Source organism: Macaca fascicularis, chromosome 19 (genome assembly GCF_037993035.2).
Source record: "Macaca fascicularis isolate 582-1 chromosome 19, T2T-MFA8v1.1".
NCBI lineage: Eukaryota > Metazoa > Chordata > Mammalia > Primates > Cercopithecidae > Macaca > Macaca fascicularis.
In genome coordinates, this window is record NC_088393.1 from 4,969,725 (window position 1) to 4,980,311 (window position 10,587).

Below are 10,587 nucleotides of genomic sequence, written 5' to 3' on the forward strand. Positions count from 1 at the left end.
TTCCTCGCTTATCCCTGTCCCTCTGTCTCTCTTCCTCTGTCTGCTCTCTGTGTGTCTCTTTCTGTTTCCATCATCTCCCTGTCTCTCTCTCTCTGTGTGTCCTCCTCTCATCTCTGTGTCTCTGTCTCTGTCATCTCCCTGGCTCTCTATCCCTCTACCTCTGTGTCCTCCTCTCATCTCTCTCTGCCTCTCATCTGTCTCTCTGTGTCTCTGTCATCTCCCCGTCCCTCTAGCTCAGTGTCCTCCTCCTGTGTTCTCTGTCTCTCTGCCTCTCTCTCCAGTGTCTGCCTCTGTCTCCCTCCATGTCCCCGAGCCCCTGCCTGCCTGCCTGGGGTTTCCCCGACTGCAGGGCAGCGGAAGGAAGGCCAGCAGGACACGCTGTGCTGGGAAAAACCAGCAGGTCTCCACTTCTCCCTTTCACAGCCTCCTCCCCCTGCCCCCACCCTCGGGGCCTTCCGCGCAGGGGTGGCCTGCACTCCCCAGGGGGCTGGGGCTCCTCCGCACCCTAATTCATCTCCCTAGGAGCCCGGCCAGTGAGTCAGACCTGAAGGAAGTCGAAGGGGGTCCTTGACCCTGGACTGGGCTTTCCCCTGGGCAGGTCCCAAGTCCTCGCCACCTCCCCTCTCAAGTCTCCCATGACGTTCCCACCCCCACTCCTGAGAGCAGAGCTGGCCGCAGCCATGACCTCGCAGCTTCTCCTGGCCCTTGTCCTCTGGGCTGGCTGCCTGCCCTGCAGTGGAAGGAAAGGTATGTGGGGTCCCTGGGGGGCCTGGGGGACCCAGGCAGACGGACATGACGCGCGGACTAGCCTCGGATCATGTCTGAGGTGGGAACTCACAGGCCTCCTGTGTGCCCACTGGTGGGATGGGGTTACCCTCCCATTGTACAGATGGAGGAACTGAGGCACAGAGAGGCAGTGCCACATTAGGGGTGGAAGCATGTCACCTTGTGGGTGATAGGGACTGGCAGTCACAGCTTAGAGGTATCCATAGAGCTGCACAGACATAAGTACGAATTCAAGTCATAGTCATTCATTTTGTTTCTTTTGGTTTCTGTTTTTTGAGACGGAGTCTCTGTTGCCCAGGCTGGACTACAGTGGCACCATCTCGGCTCACTGCAACCTCCACCTCCTGGGCTCAAGCGAGATTCTCCTCCCTCAGTCTCCCGAGTAGCTGGGACTACAGGTGCCCGCCGCCACGCCTGGCTAATTTTTTGCATTTTTAGTAGAGACGGGGTTTCACCGTGTTAGCCAGGATGGTCTCGATCTCCTGACCTCATGATCCACCTGCCTCGGCCTCCCAAAGCGCTGGGATTACACGCTTGAGCCACCGCGCCCGACCAGGTTTCTGTTTTTTGAGACGGAGTCTCTGTTGCCCAGGCTGGAGTACAGTGGCACCATCTCGGCTCACTGCAACCTCCACCTCCTGGGCTCAAGCGAGATTCTCCTTCCTCAGTCTCTCGAGTAGCTGAGACTACAGGCGCCTGCCACCACACCCGGCTACTTTTTGTATTTTTAGTAGAGACAGGGTTTTACCATGTTGGCCAGGCTGGTCTCCAACTCCTGACCTCAGGTGATCCACCCTCCTCGGGCTCCCAAACTGCTGGGATTACAGATGTGAGCCACCGCGCCCGGCCGACATTCATTTTGCACTAGAGAACATTTCCATGTCCTTGAAGACAAAATGGTTACAGCAGGGCATGGTGGCTCATGCCTGTAATTCCAGCACTTTGGGAGGCCAAGGCGTGAGGATCACGTGAGGCCAGGAATTCGAGACCAGCCTGGGCAACATAGTGAGACCGGCCCCCACCAATCTGTACAAAAAATTTAAAAATTAGCTAGATGTGGTGGCACGTGCCTGTAGTCCCAGCTACTTGGGAGGCTGAGGTGGGAGGATCACTTGAGCCCAGGAATTGGAGGCTGCAGTGAGATATGATTGTGCCACTGCACTCCAGCCTGGGTGACAGAGTGGGATACCTTGTCTCCAACATAATAATAATAATAATAATAATAATAATTTATAGGCTGGGTTTGGTGGCTCACACCTGTAATCCCAGCACTTTGGGAGACCAAGGCAGGTGGATCACCTGAGGTCAGGAGTTTGAGACCAGCCTGGCCAACATGGTGAAACTCCATCTCTACTAAAAATACAAAAATTAGCCTAGCATGGCAGTACATGCCTGTAATCCCAGCACTTTGGGAGGCTGAGACGGGCGGATCACGAGGTCAGGAGATCGAGACCATCCTGGCTAACACGGTGAAACCCCGTCTCTACTAAAAAATACAAAAAACTAGCCGGGCGAGGTGGCGGGCGCCTGTAGTCCCAGCTACTCGGGAGGCTGAGGCAGGAGAATGACGTGAACCCGGGAGGCGGAGCTTGCAGTGAGCTGAGATCCGGCCACTGCACTCCAGCCTGGGCGACACAGCAAGACTCCGTCTCAAAAAAAAAAAAAAAAAATTACAAAAGAGAGAACGCAGTAAAACCTCTCCCTTTTACCCAAGTTCCTCTCTGTAGATGCTTAAACCTCAGCTTCCCTATCTGGAAAATGGGCTAATAGTTCTCACTTTGATGCACTGCATTGGGGATAAAAGATGACAGACGCCTTTCGTCCATGTACCTATTTATTCCACAAGCCTTTATTAGGCACCTACCATGTGCCTGGCACTGGCTGGCAACGTGGCAGGAGCCCAGCGCACAGGAGGGCTGTGACAATCTGGGGGTAAACCAGAAGCTCACTCTTTCTGTCTCCCTGCAGGGCCCCCAGCAGCTCTGACATTGCCCCGGGTGCAGTGCCAAGCCCCTCGGTACCCGATCGCTGTGGATTGCTCCTGGACCCTACCACCTGCTCCAAACTCCACCAGCCCCGTGTCCTTCATTGCCACGTACAGGTCGGAGAGCCTGGAAGGGGGCCTCAGGGACACTGGACTTCCTGGAGAGCCTAGAACTCTGGCCCTGAGAGCCCTGGGGTCAGGAGAACTGGAGACCCAGACATCCTGAACCCCAGGCCGATGGAATTCTAGGGCAGCCCTGCCAAATAGAAATATACTTTTAGGGCCAGGCACTGTGGTGCATGCCTGTACTCCCAGCGCTTTGGGAGGCTGAGGAGGGCGGATTGCTTGAGGTCAGGTGTTTCAAACCAGCTTGGGCAACATAGTGAGACACTATCTCTACGAAAAATTTTAAAAATTGGTCAGGTGCAGCGGCTTATGCCTGCAATCCCAGCTACTCCAGAGGCTGAGGCAGGAGAATTGCTTGAACGCAGGAGGCAGAGGTAGCAGTGAGCTGAGATGGCGCCATTGCACTCCAGCCTGGGCAACATAGCGAGATTCCATCTCAAAAAAAATAAAATAAAATACTTCCTGGGTTGGGCACCGTGGCACATGCCTATAATCCCAGCACTTTGGGAGGCTGGTATGGGAGGATCACTTGAGGTCAGGAGTTTGAGGCCAGCTTGGGCAAAATAGTGAGATCCTGTCTCTACAAACAATTTTTAAAATTAGCTGGGCATGGTGGCTCATGCCTGTGATCCCACAACTTTGGGAGGCCGAGGTGGGTGGATCACGAGGTCTGGAGATCGAGACCATCCTGGCTAACATGGTGAAACCCTGTCTCTACTAAAAATACAAAAAAATAGCCAGGTGTGGTGGCGGGCGCCTGTAGTCCCAGCTACTCGGGAGGCTGGGGCAGGCAGGACAATCACTTGACACAGGAGGTGGAGGTTGCAGTGAGCCAAGATCGTGCCACTGCACTCCAGCCTGGTGACAGAATGAGACTCCGTCTCAAAAGAAAAGAAAAAGAAAAAAAATTAGCTGGGTATGTTGGTACCTGCCTGTAGTCCCAGCTACTCTGGAGGCTGAGGTGAGAGGATCACTTGAGTCCAGGAGTTTGAGATCAGCCTGGGCAACATAGCAATATCCTGTCTGTACTTAAAATCAAAAAAATTAGCTGGATGTAGTGGCACACATCTGTAGTCCCAGTTACTTGGGAGGCTGAGGTGGGAGGATCACTTGAGCCCAGAAGTTAGAGACCAGCCTGGGCAACATACTGAGACACCTGTCTGTAGTAAAAAAAATGTAAAAATTAGCCAGGAGTGGTGATGAGGCACCTGTAGTCCCAACCGCTCTGGAGGCTGAGACAGAGAAGATCCCTTGAGTCAGGAGTTCAAGGCTATAATGAGCTAGGATCCTGCCACTGCACTCCAGCCTGGGCGCCAGAGGGAGACCCTGTCGTGAATGAATGAATGAACGGATGAAAGAATGAATGAACGAATGAAAGAATGAATGAACGGATGGATGGATGGATGAATGAATGAATGAATGAATGAATGAATGAATGCTGACATCCCAGAAACCTTTAGAATACGGGACCCTAGTATCTAGCTTGGGTTGTAATCCCCGACCTGAGCCATCAGGGGCACTGTGATGTTGGGGCCCATGCCCCGCTCCCGGGAGGGTGGCACGGCCACCACCAGGACCCCACCCTGGGATGCCCATCCGCTGCCCTTTCCTGTTCCTGCCTCTCCTTGGGGTCCCGGGTCAGGCCCGGCAGCAGGAGGTGCTGAGGCCACAGGCGCTCCCCGAGACGCTCAGCGAGCCCCACCCTGTGCAGGTTCGGCATGGCTGCCCGGGGCCACAGCTGGCCCTGCCTGCAGCAGACGCCAGCGTCCACCAGCTGCACCATCGCGGATGTCCGGCTGTTCTCCATGGCGCCCTACGTGCTCAATGTCACTGCCGTCCACCCCTGGGGCTCCAGCAGCAGCTTCGTGCCTTTCATAGCGGAGCACATCAGTGAGTGCGGGCGGCCCTGGGCGTGGGGGCGGAGCTGCCGTCTCCTTCCAGCTCCCCCCACCCCACCTCACTTCCCACCTGTCCTCCAGTCCTGCGGCTGCACCTTCACACTTCAGCAAAAATCTGACTCCTTCTTCCTCCTCCTCTACCAGTACGTGGAGCACCCCCATCATTGACAGCCCAGTCCCCTCCATCCTGAGCCCTGGCCCCACAGTCTGTCCTTCCCAAAGCAGCCACCAGAGGGCGCCTGAGAGCACCTGCGTCAGGGCCCGCCCCTCTGCCTACAGTCCTCCATGGCTCCCACCCGCCTTGGGGTCAAAGCCCAAGTCCTTCCTACTGCTCACCAAACCCTGGACAACCTGCCCTGTCTCCTCCATGCCCTCCCCTCCTCCCTGTCTCCCCCTTGCTCACTCTGCTCTAGCCACATGGGCTTTCTCGATGTTCCAACATGCCCGGAACGGTTCTGCCCCAGGGCCTCTGCATGGGCAGTGTCCTCTACGTGGAACACCTGTCCCCATGACTTATTCCCTCACCTCCTTCGGGTCTCTGTGCCTACATCACCTCCTCAGTGAGGCCTCTCCTGAGTAGATTATTACAAATTGCAAGCCCTGGCTAGGCCCGGGGGCTCACACTTGTAATCCCAGCACTTTGGGAGGCCGAGGCAGGCAGATCACCTGAGGTCGTTTGAGACCAGTCCTGGCCAATATGGTGAAACCCTGCCTGTACTAAAAATATAAGAATTAGCTGGGCGTGGTGGCAGGTGCCTATAATCCCAGCTACTCAGGGGGCTGAGGCACGAGAATCACTTGAACCCGGGAGGCGGAGCTTGCAGTGAGCTGAGAGCGTGCCACTGCACTCCAGCCTGGGCGAGAGAGCGAGACTCCATCTGAAAAAACAACACAAAATAAAAAATGCAGCCACTGCCGTTCTTGCACTCCGCAGCTTTCTCCTCTATTCTGTGTGACTACGGATTTCTCATTTCCTGCCTTCCCTCTGAGGGATTACGAGTTCCATGAGGACAGGGGTAGGTCAGTTAAGGTCACTGCTGTGTCCCCTCTGTGGCAGCCCCAGGCACAGTTTCTCAATAAATATTTGTTGGCCAGGCGCGGTGGCTCACGCCTGTAATCCCAGCACTTTGGGAGGCGAGATGGGCGGATCACAAGGTCAGGAGATCAAGACCATCCTGGCTAACCCGGTGAAACCCCGTCTCTACTAAAAAATACAAAAAACTAGCCGGGCGAGGTGGCGGGCGCCTGTAGTCCCAGCTACTCGGGAGGCTGAGGCAGGAGAATGGCGTGAACCCGGGAGGCGGAGCTTGCAGTGAGCTGAGATCCGGCCACTGCACTCCAGCCTGGGCGACAGAGCGAGACTCTGTCACAAAAATAAATAAATAAATAAATAAATATTTGTTGGTTGAGTCAGGCATGGTGGCTTACAGCTACTCGGGAGGCTGAGGCAGGAGAATCGCCTGAACGTGGGAGCCAGAGGTTGCAGTGAGCTGAGATCGTGCCACTGCACTCCAGCCTGGGTGACAGAGTGAGACTCCGTTTCAAAAACAAAAAACAACCAAACCAAATATATATATAATATGTTGGTTGGTTGAATGAATGAGTGAGTGAATGAATGACTGGACTTATTGTCCCCTGACGCTGCTTCTTGCTTGTCCGTCAGTCAAGCCCGACCCCCCAGAAGGCGTGCGCCTAAGCCCCCTGGCTGAGCGCCAGCTCCAGGTGCAGTGGGAACCTCCCAGGTCCTGGCCCTTCCCGGAGATCTTCTCACTCAAGTACTGGATCCGTTACAAGCGTCAGGGAGCTGCCCGCTTCCACCAGGTGAGGAGGATGAGGGGGAGGCCGGGAAGCGCGGTGCCCGGCAGAGGGAATGGCTTCTACCAAGACCACCAGGTGTACTGGGCTCTCGCGTAGAGCTTGGGATTCCAGGTGCATTAAATAAGGGCAGTCCAGGCCGGTGCGGTGGCTCACGCCTGTAATCCCAGCACTTTGGGAGGCTGAGACGGGCGGATCACGAGGTCAGGAGATCGAGACCATCCTGGCTAACACGGTGAAACCCCGTCTCTACTAAAAAAATACAAAAAAACTAGCCGGGCATGGTGGCGGGCGCCTGAGGCAGGAGAATGGCGTAAACACGGGAGGCGGAGCTTGCAGTGAGCTGAGATCCAGCCATTGCACTCCAACCTGGGCAACAGAGCGAGACTCCGTTTCAAAAAAAAAAAAAGCAGTCCGGCAATCTGATTCCTGGGCCTCTGACTAAACAGATGGAAAGCAGGGGCTCGCACAAGCAGTTGCACACCCGCTTTTGTTGTTGTTGTTCTTGTTATTGTTTTGAGACAGAGTCTCGCTCTGTCGCCCAGGTAGTGGCACAATCTCGGCTCACTGCAAACTCTGCCTCCCAGGTTCAAGCGATGCTCCTGCCTCAGCGTCCGCAGTAGCTGGGATTACAGGCACGCGCCACCACGCCCGGCTAACTTTTGTATTTTTAGTAGAGATGGGATTTCACCATGTTGGCCAGGCTGGTCTCAAACTTCTGCTCTCAGGTGATCTGCCTGCCTCGGACTCCCAAAGTGCTGGGATTACAGGTGTGAGGCCTTCATCTGGCCAAATTAACCATTTCAAAGTGAACAACTCTGGTCGGGCAGGGTGGCTCACACCTGCAATCCCAGCACTTTGAGAGGCCAAGGTGGGAGGACTGCTTGAGTCCAGGAGTTGGAGACCAGCCTGGGCAACATAGTGAGACTCCCATTTCTACAAAAAATTTAAACATTAGTTAGGTGTGGTGACACACACCTGTGCCCCCAGTTACTCAGGAGGCTGAAGTGGGAAGATCACTTGGGCCTGGAAGATTGAGGCTGCCGTGAGCCGTGTTGGCACCACTGCCTTCCAGCCTGGGCGACAGAGAGAGACTCTGTCTACCAACTTAAATAAATTAAATAAAATAAAAAGCATGGTTAGGCTGGGTGTGGTGGCTCATGCCTGGAATTCCAGCACTTTAGGAGGCCAAGGCAAGCAGATCACTGGAGGTCAAGTGAAACCCTGTCTGTATTAAAAATACAAAAGTTGGCCAGGCATGGTGGCTCATGCCTGTAATCCCAGAACTTTGGGAGGCTGATGCGGGCAGATCACGAGGTCAGGAGATTGAAACCATCCTGGCTAACACGGTGAAACCCCGTCTTTACTAAAAATATGAAGAATTCGCCAGGCGTGGTGGTGGGCGCCTGTAGTTCCAGCTACTCCGGAGGCTGAGGCAAGAGAATGGTGTGAACCCGGGAGGCAGAGGTTGCAGTGAGCCGAGATCGCGCCACTGCACTCCAGCCTGGGCAGCAGAGCAAGACTCCGTCTCAAAAAAAAAGGGCTGGGCGTGGTGGCTTATGCCTGTAATCCCAGTACTTTGGGAGGCTGAGGCAGGTGGATCACGAGGTCAGGAATTTGAGACCAGCCTGACCAACATGGTGAAATCCCACCTTTACTCTAAAAATACAAAAATTAGCCGGGTGTGGTGGTGGGCACCTGTAATCCTAGCTACTCAGGGGGCTGAGGCGGGAGAATCACTTGAACCTGGGAGGCAGAGCTTGCAGTAAGCTGAGATTGTGCCACTGTTCTCCAGCCTGGGTGACAGAGCGAGACTGTCTCAAAACAAACAAAAATTAGCCAGGCTTGGCGGCGGGCGCCTGTAATCCCAGCTACCTGGGAGGCTGACGTGAGAGGATTGCTGGAGCCCGGAAGCAGAGGTTGCAGTAAACCAAGATTGCCCCACTGCACTCCAGCCTGGGCGACAGAATAAGACTGTCTCAAAACAAAACAAAACAAAACAAAAAGCATAATTAATATAGTGGGACCAGGGGTAAAGGGAGGTATGGGATCCTAGCCCAGAGATCCTAGTTGAGTTCCGAGGAGGAGAAAGAAGAGGATTCTAGGGATCGGGGTGTCCTGATGAACAAAGACCTTCATGGGTGAGACATCCGCAGGGGCTAGTGTGGTCCAGGAAGGATTCGTGAGAGAAGTGGCTCTGGGGGCCAAACAGACAGAGGCTGGGATTGGGAGGAACCCATGATGCTATTTGGGGTGGGGCCGTACAGCTGGGGCCAGCGTCCTGGATTGGAGCCTGCAGCGGGCAGGGAGGACTGCGGGGTCCGTGGTGTGGTTCTGTGCACAGTGGCCCCTCTCCATCTTCTCGTTCTAGTGACCTGACGCTCTCTCTTCCCTCAGGTGGGGCCCATTGAAGCCACGTCCTTCATCCTCAGGGCTGTGCGGCCCCGAGCCAGGTACTGCGTCCAAGTGGCGGCTCAGGACCTCACAGACTACGGGGAGCTGAGTGACTGGAGTCTCCCCGCCACTACCCCGATGAGCCCGGGCAAGTAGTGAGGGCTTCCCGCTGCCTCCAGACACGACCTGGGTCCTCGCCACCCTAAGCCCCGGGACACCTGTTGGAGGGTGGATGGGCTCTGCCCAGGCTGGGCTGGAGTCCTTGCTTTGCTGCTGCTCAGCTGCTGGGCAACCTCAGATGACCAGCTTTTCCCTTTGAGCCTCAGTTTCTCTAGCTGAGAAATGGAGATGTACTACTCTCTCCTTTACCACAGTGCGGGGCTTACTGAACCGTCACTGTGAGATCTTTTTTATTGTTTATTGTTTAATTAGAAAAGAATTATTGTTGGGCTGGGCGCCGTGGATCGCACCTGTCATCCCAGTTATCAGGAAGCCAAGGTGGGAGGGTGGCCTGAGGTAGGAGCTCGACACCAGCCCGGGCCACACAGTGAGACCCCATCTCTGACAAATTAATATAAAATAAATTAGCCAGGTGTGATGTGGCACACCCACAGTCCCAACTGCTTGGGAGGCTGAGGTGGGAGGATCGCTTGAGTCCAAGAGGTTAAGGCTGCAGTGAGCTGTGATCATACCATTGCCTTCATGCCTGGGCAACGGAGCAAGACCTTGTTTAAAAAAAAAAAATCTGGCTGGGCGCGGTGGCTCAAGCCTGTAATCCCAGCACTTTGGGAGGCCGAGACGGGCGGATCACGAGGTCAGGAGATCAAGACCATCCTGGCTAACACAGTGAAACCCCGTCTCTACTAAAAAATACAAAAAACTAGCCGGGCGAGGTGGTGGGCGCCTGTAGTCCCAGCTACTCGGGAGGCTGAGGCAGGAGAATGGCGTAAACCCGGGAGGCGGAGCTTGCAGTGAGCTGAGATCCGGCCACTGCACTCCAGCCTGGGTGACAGAGCGAGACTCCGTCTCAAAAAAAAAAAAAAAAAAAAAAAAATCATAGTTGAGGCCGGGCCTGGCGGTTCACGCCAGTAATCCCAGCACTTTGGGAGGCCGAGGCAGGCAGATCATGAGGTCAGGAGTTCAAGACCAGCCTGACCAACATGGTGAAACCCCATCTCTACTAAAAATACAGAAATTAGCTGGGCATTGTGGCGCATGCCCATAATGCGAGCTATTTAGGAGGCTGAGGCAGGAGAATTGCTTGAATCTGGGAGTCGGGGGTTGCAGTGAGCTGAGATTGCGCTACTGCACTCCAGCCTGGGCAACAGAGTGAGACTCTGTCTCAAAATAAAAACAAAGAAATCATAGTTAAAATGAAAACTCCAGCTGGGTATGGTGGCTCATGCCTGTAATCTCAGTACTTTGGGAGGCTGAGGCAGGTGGATCACTTGAGGTCAGGAGTTCAAGGCCAGCCTGGCCACCACAGTGAAACCGTGTCTCTACTGAAAATACAAAAATTAGGCAGGTGTGGTGGCGGGTGCCTATAATCCCAGCTACTCGGGATGCTGAGGCAGGAGAATTGCT

The 10,587-nt window shown here is 54.8% G+C and overlaps 1 protein-coding gene across 1 annotated transcript; it reads left to right on the forward strand.

The window, feature by feature from the left end:
• The first annotated feature begins 441 nt into the window (after positions 1-441).
• Positions 442-9,610, forward strand: EBI3 (Epstein-Barr virus induced 3). The gene is made up of 5 exons (XM_005587557.4): positions 442-747; positions 2,755-2,887; positions 4,608-4,786; positions 6,458-6,615; positions 9,007-9,610. Exons 1-5 carry the CDS (start codon positions 636-638, stop codon positions 9,157-9,159), a joined length of 735 nt encoding a protein of 244 aa, XP_005587614.2. The 5' UTR covers positions 442-635; the 3' UTR covers positions 9,160-9,610.
• The last annotated feature ends 977 nt before the right edge of the window (positions 9,611-10,587 follow it).